Source organism: Pongo abelii, chromosome X (genome assembly GCF_028885655.2).
Source record: "Pongo abelii isolate AG06213 chromosome X, NHGRI_mPonAbe1-v2.0_pri, whole genome shotgun sequence".
Lineage (NCBI taxonomy): Eukaryota > Metazoa > Chordata > Mammalia > Primates > Hominidae > Pongo > Pongo abelii.
Window position 1 is genome coordinate 142,733,148 of NC_072008.2, and position 23,618 is coordinate 142,756,765.

Genomic DNA, 23,618 nt, shown 5'->3' on the forward strand with positions numbered 1-23,618 from the left:
GCGGTTGGGTGGGGAGGACAAGACTTTTCTGCCTGCACTACCCCCACCTTCCTTTTTCCCATTTGTTTCACCAAGATTTTCCTTCCTGACTTGTTTTTGGACACTTTTTGCACTCCTCTTGTTCTGTTCCTAAACTGTCCCATGCACCTTTCCACTACCTTCTCCCTGAATATTTTTTGCTATGTCCTGTTCCTTGTCCTGGTCCCAAATCATTTGGCCTGCCCTTCCCTTGTCCCTGGATCTTTTTGCTGAGTGGCACTAGTTTTGGACAAAGAGACTTTTCCAGTCCCGCCTTGAACCACACTACATAGAAGCCTCCTTGTAGATGATGCGAGAGTCAAAGCTCTAGGAATTAGCTAACTCTTACCTGGGGCTGGGGGCCAGGCTGTGGAAGGACAGAGACTGGAAAGAGAGCAGGACCCCTTCAGCAGCCCTGCTTGCCTTCTGCAGAGCACAACAGCCTGGCCTGAACAAAAATATTCCTAGTGGCAGAAGGTACTTCTCCAGAAGGGCTTGCTTTCATCACACTGTAATTATATATACATTCATTCAATGAAAATTTACTGATCACCTACTATATGCCAGGCACCATTCTAAGTGCTGGAGATACACCAGTGAATAAAAAAGACAAAAAGGCCCTGCCCTTATGGATGGATCTTGCATTCTAGAAACTAGTGCTGGACCAGGCATCAAGACCATAAGTTATTAGCTATGAGACCTTGGAGGAGCTGCTTAACAACTTCCTGAGCCTGGGGTCAGAACTGAAGAGGGCAGCGTGGAAGATAGCAGTTAGAAGTTGGAGCCTCAGATTTCTCATCTATCAGAGGGGTATCAGGCTGAATGGGTCGACAGATACAGAGGTGTGCTCTTTGAAGAGTATCCAATACCATATAAACATATGGTTTTATTATTGTCTACCCTCATCCTTGCCACCACTTTTAGGGAGTAGTTCCTAGCTTTGGACCTACAAGAAATGAAGGTACCCTGGGTCTATTTCATTTGGAAGGATTCTGCAAGTGCATGAGAATAGAGAATACAAGTATTAGGTTGGTGCAAAAGTAATTGTGGTTTTACCATTACTTTCAATGGCAAAAATCTAATAATTAAAGATAGATAGATAAATAGACGATGGGTAGATATAGCTATAGATACATGTTTTTTACACAAGTAGCACATATTCATTGTGAGAAACTTCAAAAATATAGACAAGTTAAAGTAAAAAGATAAATATACCCCAGAACCTATCACCCAGACACAAGTCTTGTGATACCTTGCAGACTTGTTTCTGTGTGCACATGTAGACGAGTGTAGAGCATAATCAAAGAGCCATGCGGTTCCTCCGCTTGACTGTGTGGCCTCTGCTGATGAACATCTTTATGCTCAGGTCATGATTGGAGCAGCATTTCAAAAGATGGAGCCAGTTTCTTCCACAGAATTGTTGTATTAGTTTCCTAGGGCTGCCATAACAAATTACCACAAACTGGGGAGCTTAAAACAATAGAAATGTATTCTTTTACAGTCCTGGAGGCCAGAAGTCTGAACTTGAAGGTGTTGGTAGGGCCATGCTCTCTCTAAAGGATCTAGGGGAGGGTCTTTCCTTGTTTCTTCCTAGCTTCTGATGGTTGCCAGCAATCCTTGATGTTCTGTGGCTTGTAGACACATCTCTCCAATCCCTGCCTCTGTCTTTGCATGGCTGTTTTCCCTCTGTGTTTGTCTGTGTTCAAATTTCCCTCTTCTTATAAGATCACTAGTCATTGAATTAGGGCCCACCTTAATTCAGTTTGACCTTATATTAATTTCACTAATTACATTTGCAAAGTATTCCCCCCCCCCAAAAAAAAGTCACATTCACAGGTTCCACATGGACATGAATTTGGGGAGGGGAACACTGTTCAACCCAGAACAGATATCAACGCTACTGCTCATTTGAAACTGCTTCAGATGTGGTTGGTTCCCCGATGTCAGGGGAGAGAGAGGGCTCCAGGCATCAGCCACCCTGTGACAAGGAGTACCAGGACGTCCCTCTCCTCAAAGTCAGAAAACATCCTGATGTCAAACATAGGAGCTATTGAGTTCTATGTGAAAGTGCTCTAGTGGAAACTGCCCCAGGTCCACGCTTACCAAGATGGCGCAGTTCACCGTGGGGCATTGTGATGAAGAAAGATTCCCAACTCCACTTATTCACAGGGGAAAACCCGTGCCACAATAGCTATCAAAGGTTGTGGTAATTGTTTTCCAATTATCTACCTGTGGGCAAAAATTAACATGGGTGCAGAGCATGGAGGGGAACTTTTAGCTACTACTCATAAGCACTATGGGGACACTCTCAACTTATTTTTACAAAACTGGAACTGGGCTGGTTGCAGTGGCTCATGCCTGTAATCCCAGCACTTTGGGAGGCCGAGGCAGGCGGATCGCCTGAGGTTAGGAGTTCAAGACCAACCTGGCCAATATGGCAAAACCCCGTCTCTACTAAAAGTACAAAAATTAGCCGGGCATGGTGGCAGATGGCTGTAATCCCAGCTACTCGGGAGGCTGAGGCCAGAGAATCGCTTGAACCTAGGAGGCGGAGGTTGCTGTGAGCCGAGATCACGCTACTGCACTCCAGCCTGGGCAATAAGAGTGGAACTCCACCAAAAATAAAAATAAAAATAAAACTGGGAACATCCTATTTCTGCCATGATATTTGCACTATCAGTGTATCACAGGGGTCCTTCTAAGCCAGTAAATATACTTCTGTACCAAAATGTATTTAACTGGTAATCCTAAATCTTTTGATAAAGCCCTTCTACTTCTCTTCCACCCCTGTGGTCCCTGTGGTACATCTGTGCTGAAAGATTACCTTCTACTCAAATCTTAACTATTTTACTGAATCTCTCCACCTCCTTTTGCACCCCTCAACTCAGCCAGGAAAAACATATATATATATATTTCCTGCCCCTGGCGTTTCCTTAATCAGATGCAGACATGGCTGGATGTTCTTTGCTGGGCTGCTGAGTCAGAAGCCTGGACGGGCCAGCTTCAGTTTTAATGAAGTGGCTCAGGAAGGAAGTGCTAACAGAGATGGGTGCACAGTGCAGTCAGTGGGTGGGAGCTGATGCTGGCTAGAAGACTTGAGTCTTCCGAGAGGCAGCTTGATTCCTGGAAAAGACTACTGGGCTGGAAGTCAGGAGGCCTGGGGTACTCTCAGCTCTGCTGCTAACATGCTGCATGACCATGGTAAGTCATTGCCTTTCTCCGAGCCTCAGTGAGAAACAGTGGGTCTGGCCCCAGAAGACACTGTGGGAGAACTAGAGGTCTTCTGCGTCAGGTCCCCACTAAGAAGGCAGTCTCCTGTGAGAATACCTAAGAGAAGAGTTAGAAGCAGAGGGCACATTTCACAAACAGCCCCCAAGGGGTTGTCAGGAACAGACCACAGGAAGAATCAGAGAGACAGAAATTGCCCAAGCCTGGGGTCTGAACTGAAGAGGACAGCCTGGAGGACACCAGTTAGAAGTTGGAAAGAGAGAGAGAGAGCCCTGAATGAGTTAAGTCAAGAAGAAGGATCATGGTAGAGGTAAATTGCAGGGTAGGCAGGGAAAGGCTGTGTATGGAGAGGGATTTCTGGGCAGTGGAGCCAGGAGCTAGCCTACTAAAGTCCTGGAGCTCTAGGGGAGATGCAGAAAGCAGGCTGAGGTAGGGCATAGTGGCTCACGCCTGTAATCCCAACAGTTTGGGAGACCAAGATGGGCAGGTCACTTGAGGCCAGAAGTTCCAGACCAGCCTGGCCAGCATGGTGAAACCCTGTCTCTACTAAAAATACAAAAATGAGCCAGGCGTGGTGTGCATACCTGTAATCCCAGCTACTCAGGAGGCTGAGACACGAGAATCACTTGAACCTGGGAGATGGAGATTGCAGTGAGCAGAGATCGCGCCATTGCACACTAGCCTGGGCGACACAGCAAGACTCTGTCTGAAAAAAAAAAAAAAAAAAAAAAAGGCAGGCTGAGACCAGAGCAAGGGAGGTTTAAAAAATGGACTGGAACCACACAGACAAGTCTTAAATGTTCAATCATGTCAGGCTGATATTTGAAGGAAAACAGGTGCCAACTATGTGCCCACCTACAGAGCACGCCATCCCTGAGACCCTTCACTGTGGAAATAAGGGAACTTTTTGTTCTATAAAAACCTGATATTTCATGTTCCACATTAAGGGCTGACTGACTGGAGAACCTGAGGTGCTGTGCAGAGACCAGAGGAAGGCTTTGATCCCAAGCCTGCAACCGTAAGAGAAGAACGAGCCCATGAGTTCCAGCCTGTGGGTCCTTCCACATGCTAGTTCCCGTACCTGGAATGTATTCTTTCCTGACCCAGAAAACTCCCTCAGGGCTTCCTCTTCCAGGAAGTCTTCCCTGAGTCTGTCACCTCTTCACCCTCACTCCTTCTGCGTGCTCCCCAAATCCCCTGCACTTCTCTACTGTGGATGCTTACCCAGTGCACTGTGGTCCACTCTGGCTTTTGTATCTCCTTAACTAGCAGCTCTGTCTTTTTCATTTTGGATTCCCAGAACTATCAGAGAGCCTAGTGCTTGCCAAATGCTGGGAAAATACTTATTGAAGGGATATTGACTACTCAGTGTTAGCCACAAGGCCCCTCAGACAGTCTTGCCATAGGAAACATCAATGGGAGAACCTTTTGGAATATACAGAGAGATGCTGTGGGGAACTTATGGGTTTGTTTTTTTGTTGTTGTTTGTTTGTTTGGCTAAACTCACAGCAATAGGTGTTAGAGTCATACAAGGGTTACAACAGCACCCAAGAGCCCACTTATGACTAGAAATTTCTTCCAGAATTCCCTTCAAAGCATGATTCTCCTTCTGTGTTTGGGGTGGGGAGTGTGTGGCAGTGGCGAGGGAACAGAATCCTGCCTCTAGGATACAACTCTGGAGTGGATGTGTGCCAAGAAAGCTCAGCTTGGGGACCTGGGATGGAGGTAGGCATCTGGTAGAAAGGGAGAGTGAGGATTCTTGTCACACTATGAAAACTAGTACCAGAAACCAGATCAACACACCTAACATCCCCATTCCCAACCACACTCATCTATGCTGGAGGTGATTATCCCCACGCCCCTCCTATGTTACTCTTACTGAGCCATTGGAGTGCCAGAATAAACATAACCAACTAGAAGACTTCTGCAGAATGGAAAAGGATGGAAGATTCCAGACTAGAAAGGCCAAGGACAGCAGATGGACACTGAATGTTGAGATTTGTCAGTGGAGTGCTGCAAGACAGGATGCAAAGTTATGACAGGTGTCTTTGCTTCTAGAGAGGCTTCGCAGACATGCATTTTATCTCACCCCATCCCGCCCCATCCCCTGGGTGTGTAGGTACTCCTCCTTGTTCCCACAGCATTCTGTGTTCACTTCTACAGTGGTGCTTTTCACAATGTTTATGATTGTCTGTCTGCTCATGTATTGGTCAGCTTCTCTGAACTGGAAGCTCCTGGCAAAGCAGGGACTATCATCTTTTTCTTTGTATCCCCAGGGTCCAGCTCAGCACCTGGCTCACATTAGGCACTCAGTGAATGTTGATGTGAACAAATGAACTGATTCAAAGAAGTGTCTCCTGAAGTTGCTTCTTTCCAATCCAGCCAACAAATGCAGTATTCTGAATGGAGGTAACAGAGATCACATCACCTTCAGCTTTCTGCTGCAGATCCACATGAAGAATCACACATATCCTTAATGTTAGATAGGACTTTGCATTGGACACTTTAAAATGTGATGTCTGGCTTTGAAGAGGGTGTATAACACACATAATTTACTGTGCATCAATCTCACTAATGGAAAATAAACAACAACCCATAAATCATCTTTCTTCAAGTGTAATGTGTTTAGGTTAAAAGTTGATTGGTCAGTGTTAAAATATATGTAAATTTTAGCCTTCCAGATCCCATGAAAATGTCTGAAAAAAAAACTTTTAAAAATGAGTAAGTACAAGGTTATTTGTTACACCATTTAAAAATATCATATGATTGGAAACAACCTAAATATTCATCAATAGGGGACTAGTTAAATAATTTATGGTACATCATCATTCATGTAATGGGACACTATGAAGTTGTAAAAAAGTAGAGAACAAGGAAGTGTTTTGCTGACATAGAACAAGCTCCAAGATACATTGTTAAGATGTAGAACAATGTGTTATATACTGCTGTGTGTTAAAAGGCTGAAAGGGAATATCTATGTATTTGCTTGAATGTGCATAAAAGCATCCCAGGAAGATACATAAGAAACTGACAACACTGGTTAACCATGGAAGACTGAAAGGAAGAGATGGGAGAAGACTGCATTACATACTCTTTCATACTTTTTCATTTACATTTTAGACCATGTGAATGTATTATTTAGTCAAAAATAAATATAAAAAGGAAGAAACCACAACAACCATAGGAAATATAAAAAGGTGACATCAATGTGACATAAATTTTGAGAGATACCAACAAGCAAGAAAGGCCATGAATTTGGACTAACAGACAGATCAGAGCAGTAAACATTGCAATTCAATAAGTTGTAAGAGTATGCTTTCCCAAAGAAGCGTTAATCACAGAGTCAATGAATGTGAGGAGCAGGGGTGGGCTATGAGGCAATCATTGAAGAGCGGCAGTGGAAACAGCTGGGAAAGGTGGCCCTCTCCCTCTCTCTCCTTTCCCCCAGTGGACCATTTATTAGCAGCAGCATTTGGTCTTGGCCCTCAGTCTAAAGTTGCTTAGAGAGGGCTCTAGGAAGGGTGCTGAGACCTCCACAACAGATAGGAGGACAAAACCAAAAGGAAAACCAGTATTAGTCAAGAGTGAAACCTTCTACAAGGCTCCACCCCCAGAGAAAAGCCCTCCTTACTTCATCAGTTGTGGGGGTCCCTGGTCTTCCTGCCTCTCCACCCACATAACCTAAAGGGAAGCCTGACTGTTGACATTTCCTACCCACTTAAACAGAACCCACAGTCAGCCCTCCCATTCCGGAGAGAGGTTTGTGGGGGAAACAGATAGATCAACACAATTGCAGAGGAAACTCATGCCATCTACCCATAATAACCAACGCAGGTTTTCATTCATAAATAAATAAATCGCCAAGCATTTGAGAAAAACTAGCAACATAATGAAAAGGACCAAAATAAACAAATGGAACTGACCCAGAGGAAAGAGAGAGAATTAAGGGAATTGAAGAAAATGTAAATATATTCTGACATATATTGCTAGAAAAGCTAGCCAAGCGCTATTCTCCCAGGTTACAACTTCCCCTTCTATCTCTTTAAAATAATATTTAGTAATTTGGCAAATATTTACTAACTCCTTACAATGTGTCAGGAACCAAAAGTTCTGGGTTTGTTTTTGTTTTTGTTTTTGTTTTAATTATCTTTTTCCTCTAGTAGCTAATGGTAGAAAAATCAGACAAGTACATTATGATATGATGTGGCAAATGCTATGATAGATTAAGCACAGAAGAGGTAGGGCACAGTGGCTCACGCCTGTGTAATCCCAGCACTTTGGGAGGCCAAGGCATGTGGATCACCTGAGGTCAGGAGTTCAAGACCAGCCTGGACAACTTGGTGGAACCTCGTCTCTACTAAATTTACAAATATTAGCCAGGCAGAGTGGTGCACGCCTGTAATCCCAGCTACTCGAGAGGCTGAGGCTGGAGAATCACTTGAAACCGGGAGGTGGAGGTTGCAGTGAGCCAAGATTATGACACTGCACTCCAGCCTGGGTGACAAAGCCAGACTCCGTCTCAACAACAACAACAAAAAGATTAAGTACAGAAGAGAGCACCTTGTCAGCTGGAACGGAATATTTCACTTAAACATTAATAGATAGCTGGGCGCTGTGGTTCACATCTGTAATCCCAGCACTTTGGGACACCGAGGCTGGCAGATCATGAGGTCAGGAGTTTGAGACCAGCCTAGCCAATATGGTGAAACCCCGTCTCTACTAAAAAAAATTTGTAAAAATTATCCAGGCGCGGTTGCGCAAGCCTGTAGTCCCAGCTACTTGGGAGGCTGAGGCAGGAGAATCGTTTGAACCTGGGAGATGGAGGTTGCAGTGAGCTGAGATCGTGCCATTGCACTCCAGTCTGGGCGACAGAGTGAGACTTTGTCTCAAAAAAACAAACAAACAAACAAAAAACATTAATAGATAAGACAGGAGAGAATTAGCCTTGGCACACGAATAACATGAATAAGCACAGCACACTTCAGGAAATAAAACTAGCTTAAAATGTTTGAGACCTAATGAGTCATAGACGATGAGGAGAGAAATGTGGGTAGGGGTCAACTCATCTGCCATGTTAAGAATCGAGACCCTTTCCTCTAGTCTAGAGCTTTCCAGATATATTCAGGGAAAAGAACCCTTAGGAGGCCCTTCGTACAACAAACAAAATACTGATATATTTAACTCTTTCATATGTACTGGAAATGATTTTCCAAGCAGAAATTATGACTGTGTTCTGGGTTATCAACATAAAATCACAACCACAAGCATAGTCACATCAAAAACAAACTGTTGAAGTATGATCCATTGTTTTTCTTATTTTTCCCTTGATATTTGCTACAGATCAATCACTAGCTAGCAGAAAAGTAGTAGTAGAAAAGGGTGACCAATATTTAAGAAAATTCTGTGTAAAAATAACTGAAAAATGAGACTTCAATCCACTAACTTAATTCCTTCTGTAGACTTAGAAAAAGATGGTCAATATTTGATTTTGGCTATAGACACTTGCATGCATTCCTATACATGTATACATTTCTTGGAAACTAAGTTTGATAATCATTTCTGGACGTGTTAGGCAGCTGAAGATATTAAAACGGAGCCCACTCCCTGTTAGGGAGGGACAGGCATGAGAGGTTCTGAGACAAAGAACTTCTGATGCAGAATCAGAAATCAAAAAAACAGCCTAAATTGGGAAGCTGGAAAGGTAGCCAATTGTGGCATTATGGTAGAGGACCAGGCAGAAGGATGAGAGAAAGAGAAGGCTTCAAGAATTGAGGTACAAGCAGGGCATTCTGGAGTCAGTTGCTGTCAGTGTGAAAGATGGATGGGGTGGGACAGAAAGAGAAACAAGAAGATAAGTTAGGATGGTACAATTCAGTAATCTACAAAGGAGAGGATACATGGCCCGGAGTAGGATGATGGCAGGGGCCATGGAGAGAAGTGGTGGCAACCAAGGTTTTTGGAGGAAGAAGCCACTGGGATTGGGGCAATCTGGGGCAAGAGAGAGTGAAAAATCATGAATGGATCCCAGATCTCTGACTTGGGCAATTAAGTGGATGGTGGGACAATTCACAGAGATATGGAGAATCTTAAGGGAGAACAGGTCTGGATTGGAATTAGAGTGGGGAGATAAATTAATTTTAGAGCATACCAAATGTGAGATGGCTTTGGGATATCCAAGTAGAGATTTTCAGAGGTAGCTGTGCTTACAACTCTGAAGTTCAGGACTTCAGTTATAGGTTTGAGATTTATCACAATGAAGGTGAGATTGAAACCCATGAAAGTTCATGAAACCCATGAATCACCCAATGAAACCATGGAGAACGAGAAGAGAGAGGAGGAGAGGAGAAGGGAGAAGGAAAGGAAATAGAGAGAAGGAATACCAAAGTTTTAAGGGATACGAAGAGAAAAGAGGATAACATGAAGAAGGATTCTGAGAGGCAGAAGCCCTTAAGAATAGGGTGATATAGAATTCAAGTGGGGAGAGCATTCAGGAAGATGACAACAGGATAATAGGTCAACTGAGTAATAGAGAGGTCGCCAAAAATAAACTCTAAGAAGTATTCAGCCAAAACTATTATTGAGCTAATAATGGTGGGTTCAATTTCAGGGGAATATTGTGGGCAGAAGTCAGACTGTAGGAGGCTGGGGATCAAGAAGTTGAGGCAAGGAGGTTGGACAACAACTGTTTTTTCAAGTTGGTCACATGAACAAATCTGTGACCTTCAGCCTCCCCTCCCTTGGGTCTTGGCTGAGCTGATTGCAGGGCCCCTGCAGCTCTGGCACTCTCAAGTTGTATAAAACTGACAGTGCAGAAGTCCTTGAGCCCATTTTGGCTCTCATGATAATTTTCCTTCAGTGGAACTAAGGTTACTTGTCTAAGAACCAAAGCCTCTGACTTGACTGATCAAAGTTCATCACGTGCATCGAAGCCACCTACTTGGCAGATGTAGTGAAAAGCTACATAGATCTGGGCCCAGGACAGGATGCTGGGGCGTGGGAGGAGAAGAAAGCAGGTGCTAACTATATAGATAGCATGCCTATCAGAGCAGTTTTTACGTTTCCTATTTGTCTCTCAAAACAATTTTATAGGAATCATCAAAGCAATTTTATCATGGTTTCTAGACCAGGTTTGGATGTGAGGTAGGGATTTCCACAGCTGCTTTTAGTTTGAAGGAAATCTGATAAGATGATGCAAAAGCCCTTCAGAAATGTGTAATCCTACACACTTCAGTGATTCAATTCATTGTCAAAACTTAAGGTGTTTTTAATATTGTTATTGTTCATTTGGTTTTTACCAACATGTAAGGAGTTGGCAATTATTTGTAAAACTCATGTCTTAGGCTAAATAAATTCCAAAAAATTCAGGATGAGAATTGTTTATTGCTTAATGTGTTTCAAATTTCTTCCATGCACATCTTTATTAGATCTTCACAGCAACCTATGGGATAAGCAAGACAGGGACAGGTGCAAGTGCTTCCTTTGGGTATGAGGAAACTGAGGTCTAAAGAGATGAAGTGATTTGCCCAAGGCTCATAGCAATTTATTGGTAGAGCAAAGACTAGAATTCAGATCTCTTAACTGCAGCCTATTTTCCCTATTCTGAACCGTTACATCAGCATCAACAGTTATCTAATGGACTGGAACAGTGTACACAGGCAGCTTAGCTACATCAAGTCACGATTTTTACTTTAACTTCAATTCCAGAGTCTTGGCCTGATTTCCCTCAAGACCCTACTTATCTTTGCCTTTGCAAAATTTATTTTTCTTGCATTATCTTTCCAGCTAAATTTTATTTAATAACCATCAGCATGCTTTTTTTGCTTTATGCCATGTAGACTTGACCTGAAAACCTGCCAGGCTTTCATTGAGTTTCGTGATTAAAGAAGTAAAGTTTTGAGAAGCAATTAGTTGATGGGACACCAGTCATAAAATCAATCCAAACTTTTGTTGACATGTGTTTCTTTCTCCATATACCAGGTTCCTGCTTGGTATTAGTAAGATTGAAATTGAAATAAGTCTATTGCTGGTGGATGAATTTGTCACTTTCCTTGAAACTGGTGAACCCAAAAAGTTAGACAGTGATAGGAAAATACTGCCATTGTCTGTTAAGAAGTCTATGACATTTCAAGGCAAGAATGAATATATGGAAGAAGAAACTTGTTTCTTCTTTACTAACAAAAAGGAAAGCCTGGAAGTGAATGATATGGGTATAATTTAAAAAAAAAACAAAAAACCTTTACGTAACGTTTTTGCTGGGAGAGAAGACTACGAAGCACATTTTCCAGGAAGTGTGGGCTGCAACAATTGTGCGCTCTTAACTAATCCTGAGTAAGGTGGCCACTTTGACAGTCTTCTCATGCTGCCTCTGCCACCTTCTCTGCCAGAAGATACCATTTCAACTTTAACACAGCATGATCGAAACATACAACCAACCTTCTCCTCGATCTGCGGCCACTGGACTGCCCATCAGCATGAAAATTTTTATGTATTTACTTACTGTTTTTCTTATCACCCAGATGATTGGGTCAGCACTTTTTGCTGTGTATCTTCATAGAAGGTTGGACAAGGTAAGATGAAACACAAGCCTTTATTAACTAAATTTGGGGTCCTTACTAATTCATAGGTTGGTTCTACCCAAATGATGGATGATGGCAGAAACCAAATAGAAGAATGGTCTTGTGGCATAATGTTTGTTGCCTAGTCAATGAAGTCTCATATTCTTGTCTCTGGTTAGGATCTTGTGATCTGGAGTCAGACTGCCTGGGTTCAAATCTTGGCTCTGCCCATACCATCTCTGTTATCCTGGGGCAAGTGCCTCAGTTTCCACATCTGAGAAATGGGGATGGTATTGGTGTCCATTTCACAGATTAAGTGAGTTTAGCCTTGTAAAGAGCTTAGAAGGGGGTCTGATACATAGTAAGCACTATGTACGCACTAGCTATAATTATTTGCAAAAGTTCTGCTTTAAAAGTAAGCTTTTTTTTTATGGAGACAGCTTTTTTCTTTTAAATTTCCAGCTAGGCAAGAAGAGCGTCAATTTGATCTAAAATTTCATAGTGCTTCAGATTAACATAGACATGGATAAGTCCCAGAATTTGCAGTCTTTTAGTAAAAGTAACGTTCTCTGTATAATTCTTAGCAAGCACTGATTGTAGTTGCAGGATGCTCAGTTTCCCTCTGAGATGTTTTACATTTTTAAATGGTTAGATTTGCAGGAACAAAAGAGCAGAGTAACTTAGGCTGTTTTGCATTCTTAGGAAAAGAAAACCATCAGGATTTATTTTGTTTTCATGTATTTTTTCACTTCCACTGAGGAGTATAATTGGCTGGTGTTGACAAAATACCAATCATAGATGTAAAGGAGAAAGTTGATTAGTTTTCTGGCTGTTCCTAAAATTCTGGATGCAGGAACTGTGGCTAGAAAGCATCTGGATGATTGCACTTTATCAGGGATACTTGACTGTCCTCTCTTAGGATCTGGACCTAGAATTAATGTCATGAGATTTTTCTAACAGGATAAGGTGAGGTAGTGAGGGCTGAAGTCATCCACTGGGTTATCCAAATATTAGGTTTCACTGCTGACAAAAGAGGGGGCTTCTGGTCTGGTTGGTTATTTGTGTTTGGCCTGACGTGCTCTGTCAATCAAATGTCTGGACATAGGCCTAGCTTCTAAAGGGGCAATAGTGACCTCAGTGGACTGATATTTACCATACTATTTACATGTGCTCTTAATGACAGCAGAAGCTGCCAGCTAACTGAATCTTGTTTTGAATCTAAAAAATCTACTCTTAAAGCAAGAAAGTGGTATAAAATTAGTTGATAATGCAAGTGAATTCTATACACTTAATTATTCTAAGACATTGGAAAATAAAATATCTTGTTACTTTGAGGATAAAAGATGATTTCTTTAAAAATGCAAATGTTTTCTACAAATACTAAAGTTAAAAGGGAGAGAGATGTAATTATAACTCGTTAACTGACACATTGCAAATTAACTTCTTTTTATAAAGCACTGCATCACAAACACTAAAATGAAGTGGGCAAATTAGCTCTGCAGAAAACTATTTTCTAGGCTGATGTTTATAATGACCAATCATTACTGAAGCAATGAGAAATGTGACAATTACAGAATATTGCTGCTATAGTATATTGAAAAAATACGCATTTTGTAATGAACATTTAGTAGAATAGCTCTGATTTCTACCTGGAGTTTCTGATAACATGACATCTTAATTGCTGTCTTTCATAGATTTTTAAACTGCAAATACAAAATAGCAATCAGCCAATATAATAACTTATTATTCCCCATTTATGCCTGAAAGTCCTCCTCTTGTTGATGCCATGGAAATGAATGTAGAGGCAGATATCATTAGCTGTATTCTCCCTCCGAATGACATTTATCATATCCTTGTTATTTCAAAATAGATAGAAGATGAAAGGAATCTTCATGAAGATTTTGTATTCATGAAAACGATACAGAGATGCAACACAGGAGAAAGATCCTTATCCTTACTGAACTGTGAGGAGATTAAAAGCCAGTTTGAAGGCTTTGTGAAGGTAAGCAGCTTAGTTGCTGGTAAAAGTGTCATTGAAATGTTTTACTACATTTGCTAGATCGGGAAACTGACAATGCCAATGTTTAAAGATTGGTTTTAGACACAGACACACACACACACACAGAGACACACACACACACACACATATATATGCATGCAGATATACACACATACATGGGTGTGTGTGTGTGTTAAAAAAAAAAAGACACTCTCTGGGGAAAATACACCCTTGGGGCACAGTCACACATATTTGTGAGCTTACATATGCAGCTACCACTAGGCAAAATGATGAAGTCCACCAAGCTTGGTTTTTGCATTTCTGCGTCTCCCCATCCAAACCTTGATGCTCTCCCACTGGGGACCCAGAGTCTGATCCCCATTTCCCAGGGAAGCAACAGTCATCGACAGCTGCCATGGCAGCAGGCCACAAGTGAAGGGACACCTGAAGACTGGTAACAGTCTCTGGTGCTTCTCTGATGATGGAATTTTAGATGTCCTGACAGTGAGATCTTTCCCTTTTACTGGGGAGAGAGGTGCAGGGAATAAGTAGTAGACATTCTCAGTGCCGCTCAAACCAGACTCCATATAATATCACTTGCTAATGAAGCCTGCCCACTCTATGGCTGGTCATGACCAGAGGCACAGAGGGTTCAAAGCCTTTTAGCCCACCAGGCTGGTAGCTAGCATGAAGTCACTGCAGTGACTGTGGCTTATAACAGATACCTAAAACAAGAATTTTTAGAACCTTTACATTAATTCTGTCATCACAGACATGGGGTCTAGGGGCTCTTCTCCTGAGGCAGAACATCAAGAGTTCTTTCTGCCTATGTCCCTTTCAGAACACTGAGTCAAATACCCTTGGGCCTCGGCTCACTTAGGGGTCATTTCTAGGAGGCAGCACTCCACATTGAGGACAGTTCTGGGCCAGGTGGGTGGGTATCTGGGTAAACCAACAGGAATTAGTTCTCACATATAGATGATGTGTAATTTAATGCAGGTGTAAAAGATTTAAGATCTTATTTCTGATCTTATTCCTGCCCTCCTGTACTGTACCGAGGTGCCATTTAATTCATTAGTGAAGACTCTAACAGCTTATTCCCGAGTCACCTATGGAGAACAGAATGGGGCTCAAATCTGCTGCTTGCTTTCAGGTTCTTTACACTAATCTAGGCTTTAGATGAAACTCCTAAACCCTTTCTTTGCAAGACTGGCCGGCTAGGAAAATGATTTGAGTTTCTTCGGTTCTTCGAGGATTTGGGCCAGTATTACAGAGTATTGGAAGATGTTACCAGTTTAAATGTGAATAAAGGCACTTTCAAAACAATGGTTAATAATCCAAATAACAGACTGAATGTGCTTGGCTATGCGACTTTGGTAAATAACTTCATCTTTCTGGGCCTCAGTTTTGTCATCTATAACATGAGAAGACAGATTATCTGTAAGGGCACTACCATCTCTGACATTCTATAATTATGTGATAAGCCTTCAGTTCCCTCCAGTGGCAGTGAGAGTGGCTTGTCAGTCCCCCTCGTTTCTTACGGAGACTTTTACGGTTGAATTGTCAATTCCTCACGTCATTATTTCAGGTTGGCTATGTATGTAAAGCTCCCAAAATCAGCTACCGAGGATAGGAGTAAAGAAAACAGTCAGTTTGGCCTCTCTGCTTATGCTTGTATGAAAAAAGTGACAGCTCCAAAGTTTCATATTCTTAAAAGGCAGATCTTCTCAGGCATGTCAGCCAGGGCCCCAGGGATCTCCTCCCTACATGCAACTAAGGAGGCCCCTTGTCTCTACTGCAGCAGGTGTGGAACCCTAGTCAACACCACCTATACCTAGGATTATGCACAATGAGTAGATAAAAAGTCCTCCAGCTACCCAATCCTCCCCCAAAGACGGATCCCCTTTCCAATACACTTTCCCCCAAATTTCTCACTCTAAAACAAAATTTTAGACTTTGAAAAAACTCAATAGGCCAATTATAGAATAGCTCCAGATTAGATTCATATTTTCTTAGCTAATGTTAGTAGGCTTTCTTTCCGGGCCACAGTCTGGCTGCACCTAAGCAATCTCAAGTTTGAATTTGGAGTCTTTGAGTCAGGGCTTGATGGTGTCTTAGAAGTCATCAGATCCAATTCTCAATCCACAACTTCAGTGTTCTCTCCACCTCCTGACTAAGTGGTCATCCAATCTCTGTTTGAACATCTCTAGTGACAAGGAACTCATTATCTCTGGAGGCAGGTAGCACCAATCTGTCATTTTGGGGGAAAGATGTTATTCAGGGCTCAAGTGAGGATAAGCAGAGGTATTATTTTGAATAGTATAATTTCATATTAAAACTTGCAACCTACCACACCTCTGCTAGATGTTCAGTTCCATGATTATTTGCCCACCAATGCCTGTGATGCCTTTGAGAGAGTCAAAGCATTTCTATTTCAAGTTAAAGGGCAACCTGTCCATACCTGCCACATGGAACTCCCACTAAGAGAGAAATAACTCATTCTGGATTTTCTGAAAGTCCACTTTAAAAAGTATTTCAGTTGAGGTGGGGAGTGAAGCAAGAAAAAAAAAGGCTCTGGGGAGTGTGGCTGGGGGAAAGTTCACGGAAAGGCTAAGCTGGGCTCATGAAACACGAGCTTTGCTGACTTCATGTTTTCATCTTGGCCAGGCCTCAACACCAATGCAACAACTTAGCCTAAAAGTATCTCAATCTTGATCACCACACTCTACTTTTTGAAAAGACACTAAATAGTCATTTGTTTACTTGTGATCTCACAAACATTTTCCTGTCACCACATCTTCATAGTGCCGCGCTTCAGCTCAAATGGAAAGTTGAAGCTCCGGGGCCCATGTGAGCGTTCTGAGGCTCAGGTTCCCCTGGAGGCTTTATGAACTACGCCCTTAAATCTGGCAACTGAGCTGAGCCTACAGCCAGCACTCAGCAGTGACAACACAAATTCCTTCTGGAGGAGGAAATAAAAGGAAGGGTCCTGTAGACAACTGATTCCAGGAGTGGGAAGGAGCACAGGACTTTGATTATCATAAGATGTGAAAATACTGCTGTCTTCTTCCCTTGTGTGCAGAGGATAGACAGATGGAATAAGCTAAGCCCAGCCTATGAATGCCATCTCACAGTTTCCACTCTTGGTTTAAACCTCAGCTTCTTTGGGTGACCTCATACTGACCAGTTAAGCCCTCCAGGCCTTTTGTTCAGTCTCTTTAAAATGGCAGCAATAGCCTTTGTCATCTTCCAGCCTGTGTTGATGGAAGTTCCTGTTAGCTTCTTTAAATACCTCTAGGCTTCCTTCAGTTTATAAGTGAAAAGAAACCTTTTAAGAAGTGTCGCATTTGCGTTTGAACATCAACACCATTGGGAGATGACCTGTGTTTCTGAAATGCTGATTATTCTAAATAAATACAGTGCAACTATCAATAAGAGAATCTCTTCAGCCCATTGAAAGGGATAGCAAAATTAAAAATGTCTGAGGGTCTTTTCATAGTCTGGCATTTCTCCCCCAAGGTCAAACTTACTATTATCTTTTCCTACAGGATTTCAGACCAAATTTATTCTAATAGATACACACTGTGCTTTATGTTTAATAATATTCCATATACCAGTTCCCAGGGTAGAATCATCTCCCCATTCAGCATTATTTGTCAATATCTGTCAAAGCCAAGGAGGTTGGGGTCATAGGAAGGGTCAGGATCACAGCCTCTGGTCTGGAGAGAGCACTGGAATGGAGATAATAAGGCCTGGATTTTACTTCCAGATTCTCCCCTGGGCTTTCTGGGTTGTTGGCTCATCTGTCAGATCCATGGACTCCCAATTGGCATGATGGAATTAATGACAGGATCTGAGTCTATATGATAATCCTCACCAGAAACAGACAACAGAGTAATGACAGATGCAAAACGAATGATAATTTTAAAACACCACAGCAGAGCCCCTGTCAAAATGACCTCTTGCAATGCTTCTTATTTTAGGCTATAATGCTAAACAAAGAGGAGACGAAGAAAGAAAACAGCTTTGAAATGCAAAAAGGTAGGTTTGCTATTTACTAATTTCTATGAATGCCTAAAAACTAAAAGGAAGCTTTAGGCTGATCATATTGAACAACCCAGTGTTGTTGCATCAGGGAACTTTTGGCCCTGAAAATAAAACAGGAACACAATTGTCAAATTGACACCTTCTCTGGTCCCTGTGATTTGGAAAGACTTTGTACATATATATATATGAAAAAAGGATATGTTCCTTTAATGCCGATAATACCAAATTTGAAGAAATCCCATTATGTTCAATACCTTAATAGAAGCAACCATACAGCCTGATACCACCTACAATGGAATAAGAAGACAGGAAAGTCATCATTTGGTAACAGTGGCATTCATCACTCATTGATAACAGTTTTTCATGGGGCACAGTGGCCGGTGGAGCCTCTGGGATCAAGGAGTGACAATGTCACAGTGTTCTATTATTTGCCCTGTTCTTAAAGTCAGAGCATCCTGAACATCTCAGGGTTGGAAGAGACCTTGAGAGTTCTCAAATCCAGCATCATTCCCACAACAAAAATCTCCTTCACAATAGCACTGACCGTCCAGCCTCTGATCAAACGTCTAGGGATGAGGCACCTTCCACCTCATAAGGCAGCCTGATCTGTCTTCGAATGGCTCTAATAATACTAAGATTACTATACTACTCGAGAGAAGTCTCTCCTCCTCAAGTCAAACTTTGTTCCTATAATCTCCACTCACTGGTCCCAGTTCTGCTCTTTGAGGCCGTAGTAAACAAAGTATAATTGCTCTCCTACCCAGCAGCTGTCCAGATATGGAAGACAGCAATCATGGCGGCCAAGCCTTGACTGAGCTTTTTCTTCTCCAGGCTAAAGATCCCTGATGTCTTCCACTGTTTCTCCTATGACCCTTTCCAGGCCCTTTCTTCTGCCACTCACCTCCTTTTCTTGGACACACTAACTTTTTCCTGTTCTTTTAGAATGTGGCACCGCAAATCAATACAATAATGCCTGAAATGATTTTAGCAGCTGATTATGGGAAAGAGGGGGTGTTGTTAGAGAGAATATTATATCACAAAGTTGGTGAACATGATGTTATGGCTTCTGCAAATTTAATACACACAAAAACATACATACATACAGGGATAGAGATACTATTTTCTGAGGCAAAGAGAGTACTCAGACCTTGCCTTAACTGTTGTTCTGGATACTAAATGGACATCCGACTTCCATGAAGGTTTTATCTTCAGAATGACTGCAAGATATGTTGAATAATAGTACCACGCTGTCTGTTAATTACAGAGAAATCTGAGGAAACAGTTTATGCAGATGCTGCCTAGAAGTCTTCAGGGAAATGATAACATTAGCCAAACTGGTCATTTAGGTCATGCAATTTAACTCAACATTTATAGGGCACTTACAAAGTGCCCAATATCAGGCTCATAACTGGACAAAAAGAAACTTCCACACAGTCTCTGCCCTTAGAAGATTGGCACATCTCATTAGGGAGCAGGGCTTTAACACAAGAAATAATTAAAGATAGATACAATAGTTCGGCCAGTTGCTTGACCAAATCAGAAACCATAAGAATCTTACTAAGTGTGCAGACTTTGGAGCCCACTAAAATCCCCAGTGTATGGAGCTGTTCCTAAAAGCAAGATTCACGGTATGTTTAATGAAGACCAGTGTTTTTAGCCTGTGTCAATCTATGCAAAATGGAATCGAGTATTGATCAACTGTTAGGAGAATGAGATCGGTGGAAACAGCCAATTCAATTACTCAGATATTAGAAACCAACTTTTCCTTCAGTGGGAGAGATGTCAGACCATTTTATCTTTCCTTTTACATAATCTATTTTTGCATGGTCTCTATTACACAGTTGTAGAACTGAACCAGATAGTTTTGTGGGCAGTTTTTGCATTATTTTAGCCTGACAGTTTTTGGTTTCATTTCAGGTGATCAGAATCCTCAAATTGCGGCACATGTCATAAGTGAGGCCAGTAGTAAAACAACATCTGGTAAGTCACACAGCATCTGAGCGGTAGCCACCCAAGGGGAAAGGCTGGGATGCCGAAGTCATGTTACCTAATGGTTAAAAACTCCTCTTTTCTCCTGGGACCCAATTTACAAACCTACCCCTACACTTCTCCTATTCCCTTCTTTGTCTTCAAAGTGAGTTCAAATGCACAAATGGGACTTAGAGGGACAAAAGGAGGTGGAATGCAATCTCGATGTTCTTATTATGTTCTTGCTCAATGGCTGATTCTAAATGATGAATTACTGGGTGGAGGGACCATTATTCTGACAACATAGAAGAAATGGCAGGTAGTGACGTCCTGACTGGGAGCATCCCTCCTCCTAACCCCTCTTCACTGTGTGGAAATGGGCCTCATGGGGTATTTCCTGCCGTCTGTCAACCCCTGTATGATTAAGCTCAGCCTCACTGAGGCCAACATCAGGGAAATTAAAGGTAAAATCATTCTGTAAAGATCAATAGGTCCCAAGACGTTAGATTTTCCAATGAAGTAACAACAGACGACATATTGTGATCTTTTCAACTCTGAACGATTTTATTTCCGTATACGTTCTGCCACCATTCTAGCCTTTAGATATTTTTTCCCAAAAGTGTATCTTGCGATAACTGGTGCCGAAGAATATGTCGTATCTGATAAATGGATGGAAACATGCACGCTAACATAAAGTCCTCCATCAACATAAAGGCAAGAGCGTCAGAGGAGTCTTTGAAAAATTCAACAGAGTGCTCCAGAATGGAGTTCTAAGCAGTGCATGTGTGTGTGCGTATGTGTATGTGTGTGACAGAGGGAGAAAGAGAGATGGACAGAGAGAGAGAAAAGACACTGCTTCATCTCTGAAGTGGCTTGGGCTTCTCAGTAGGTGTAACACATGGACAGTTATCATTATCATGGACCATGGTACCAAAGTAAGAGCACTGAATAGGGAGTTTTTGAACGCTGGGATTCAAGGACCATGACCACTGCTTGCTGGGTGACCTTGAGCAAGACCCTTTACCTATGCAGCAGTTTTCTACTTCACCTACTTTACAGGGTGGCTTTGAGCATCAAATCAGCTAATGTGGCCGAAAGTGATGCTGTCAAGTGCTGTACAACCATAAGATGACACTACTTAGTTTGCTTCACCATGGCTTAGATGTCAAAAGGGTGACATAAAGCCCCTCATTAATACCAGTTAGTTACACAATATTTAATAATTTTGTCAAGTACCCCTTCTCTCTTCTGGATCAGATGACAACAACAGAGAAATCTCCTAGAAGAATAGCTTCCCACTGGTCTTTTTTCGCCTGTATCTAAACCCTTGATCTTGGATATATTTCATAGAGCTCAGATTCTCCCAAAAGGCTTGTAATGGATATCAGTCCTACAAGATCTTACAGTCTGCATCACAGTAGGTTTCCAGGGGATCAGATGGGAAGACAGTAACATTCCACCCCCACTCCAGTCCCAAACCTCTTCTTCCTACCTAGCCATGCTGCTAAAATCTTGCCCTACATCCCACAGCAAGTACTAAAATTAGGTAAGGACGTACCAAAGTAAACTTACTGAACTAAAAGATTGAGAACCTGCCCTTTTTTTCTCAATAAAATGGTTCAAAAGGGCAAACATTCTAATGAAGCATTGTTTCTGGAGTGGTCTGGAGGGCCCAGATCTGTCAGGCATTTCAGGATGCCTCCCTATCAGTAAAGGGCGAGTCTTAGCAGGTGGGATCTTGTGCCCTGATAGACCTAAGACTATCGAATAGGAATTATTTTTTAAAAAGCTCAAGGAAGCAAACACATCAGTACTTTCACTTTTCCTCAACCCTCACCCCCATCAGTCAGTCTAGCTTTCTGTGGGAGCTGAGATTTCAAGTCGGGTGCACACACTACTTTGAACCCACTCAACATCTCAGCCGAGAAAATGGCACACTGTTGGTGGGTACTCTGGCTTAGCCACAAGAATACTGGTACTTTCAAGTTGGTGGCACCCACTACAATGGGAGATCAAAACATACCGTGAAATGAGCACACAGTTTATTTTCATACTTCCTTGACTAATTTTAGTCCTTGCTGGGAGAGGCAGATCAGGTTTGCAACAGCATGATCAGGTAGGAAGAAATGGGGTCTTTTCTCTGTGCTGAGGCTGAGCTAGGTAGACTGACAACTCTCTGACTTTGTAAAATTCAAGGCAAGCAAGGCATTCATGGTAATATTAGCAAAAATTTGGTCTGAGTAATTTGGTATGTATAATTTATGCTGTCAAATTTTGAAATCATTTGTGCCTTCTTAAGTTCAAGGCAAATTGGCTATAAGAACTCTAACAAGAGAAAGAAACTCACTGTGATCTCTTACTTTATTTAATCTTCACAAGTCTCTGAAATATGCTCCAATATGAGCCCCGTGTTGCAGATGAGGAACTGAAGCTCAGGGAGATTTAGAGACTTGCCCAAGCTTAAATAGAGCCTGGATTGGAACATGGCTCTGTCTGACTCTGAAGCCCATGGAAGCGGCCTTGAGAATCCATTCCTATACAAAGCCAATATCCAACATTAAACTATATTTTTTGTCAGAATGTGAACCATGCTCTGCTTCACCTCACCACAAACTTTCCCTCTCTTTGTAACAGTGTTACAGTGGGCTGAAAAAGGATACTACACCATGAGCAACAACTTGGTAACCCTGGAAAATGGGAAACAGCTGACCGTTAAAAGACAAGGACTCTATTATATCTATGCCCAAGTCACCTTCTGTTCCAATCGGGAAGCTTCGAGTCAAGCTCCATTTATAGCCAGCCTCTGCCTAAAGTCCCCCGGTAGATTCGAGAGAATCTTACTCAGAGCTGCAAATACCCACAGTTCCGCCAAACCTTGCGGGCAACAATCCATTCACTTGGGAGGAGTATTTGAATTGCAACCAGGTGCTTCGGTGTTTGTCAATGTGACTGATCCAAGCCAAGTGAGCCACGGCACTGGCTTCACATCCTTTGGCTTACTCAAACTCTGAACAGTGTCACCTTGCAGGCTGTGGTGGAGCTGATGCTGGCAGTCTTCATAATACAGCACAGCAGTTAAGCCCACCCCCTGTTAACTGCCTATTTATAACCCTAGGATCCTCCTTATGGAGAACTATTTATTATACACTCCAAGGCATGTAGAACTGTAATAAGTGAATTACAGGTCACATGAAACCAAAACGGGCCCTGCTCCATAAGAGCTTATATATCTGAAGCAGCAACCCCACTGATGCAGACATCCAGAGAGTCCTATGAAAAGACAAGGCCATTATGCACAGGTTGAATTCTGAGTAAACAGCAGATATTTTGCCAAGTTCAGTTTTGTTTCTTTGCGTGCAGTGTCTTTCCATGGATAATGCATTTGATTTATCAGTGAAGATGCAGAAGGGAAATGGGGAGCCTCAGCTCACATTCAGTTATGGTTGACTCTGGGTTCCTGTGGCCTTGTTGGAGGGGGCCAGGCTCTAGAACGTCTAATACAGTGGAGAACCGAAAAACCCCGCCCTGCCACCCTCTCGGACAATTATTCATTCTCTTTCAATCTCTCTCTCTCCATCTCTCTCTTTCAGTCTCTCTCTCTCTCTCAACCTCTTTCTTCCAATCTCTCTTTCTCAATCTCTCTGTCTCCCTTTGTCAGTCTCTTCCCTCCCCCAGTCTCTCTTCTCAATCCCTCTTTCTCTCTGTCTAACACACACACACACACACACACACACACACACATACACACAGACACAGACACACACACGCACACAGGAGTCAGGCCGTTGCTAGTCAGTTCTCTT

The 23,618-nt window shown here is 42.2% G+C and overlaps 1 protein-coding gene and 1 long non-coding RNA gene across 2 annotated transcripts; both read left to right on the forward strand.

Annotated features, from left to right (window-relative positions):
- The first annotated feature begins 2,957 nt into the window (after positions 1-2,957).
- LOC100937825 (uncharacterized) lies at positions 2,958-5,849 on the forward strand. The gene is made up of 3 exons (XR_653495.3): positions 2,958-3,219; positions 4,194-4,297; positions 5,523-5,849. It is a non-coding gene; the product is annotated as an uncharacterized LOC100937825 (long non-coding RNA).
- Positions 5,850-11,565: 5,716 nt separating this feature from the next.
- CD40LG (CD40 ligand) lies at positions 11,566-23,147 on the forward strand. The gene is made up of 5 exons (XM_002832164.3): positions 11,566-11,813; positions 13,672-13,803; positions 17,784-17,841; positions 19,765-19,827; positions 22,450-23,147. Exons 1-5 carry the CDS (start codon positions 11,658-11,660, stop codon positions 22,824-22,826), a joined length of 786 nt encoding a protein of 261 aa, XP_002832210.2. The 5' UTR covers positions 11,566-11,657; the 3' UTR covers positions 22,827-23,147.
- Positions 23,148-23,618: the final 471 nt, after the last annotated feature.

Coding starts and splice junctions, on each gene's coding strand:
- CD40LG (XM_002832164.3), top strand. CDS start 11,658: ATGATCGAAACATACAACCAACCTTCTCCTCGATCTGCGGCCACTGGA. Junction 17,842..19,764: donor CAGCTTTGAAATGCAAAAAG/GTAGGTTTGCTA, acceptor GTTTCATTTCAG/GTGATCAGAATCCTCAAATT. Junction 19,828..22,449: donor CAGTAGTAAAACAACATCTG/GTAAGTCACACA, acceptor TCTTTGTAACAG/TGTTACAGTGGGCTGAAAAA.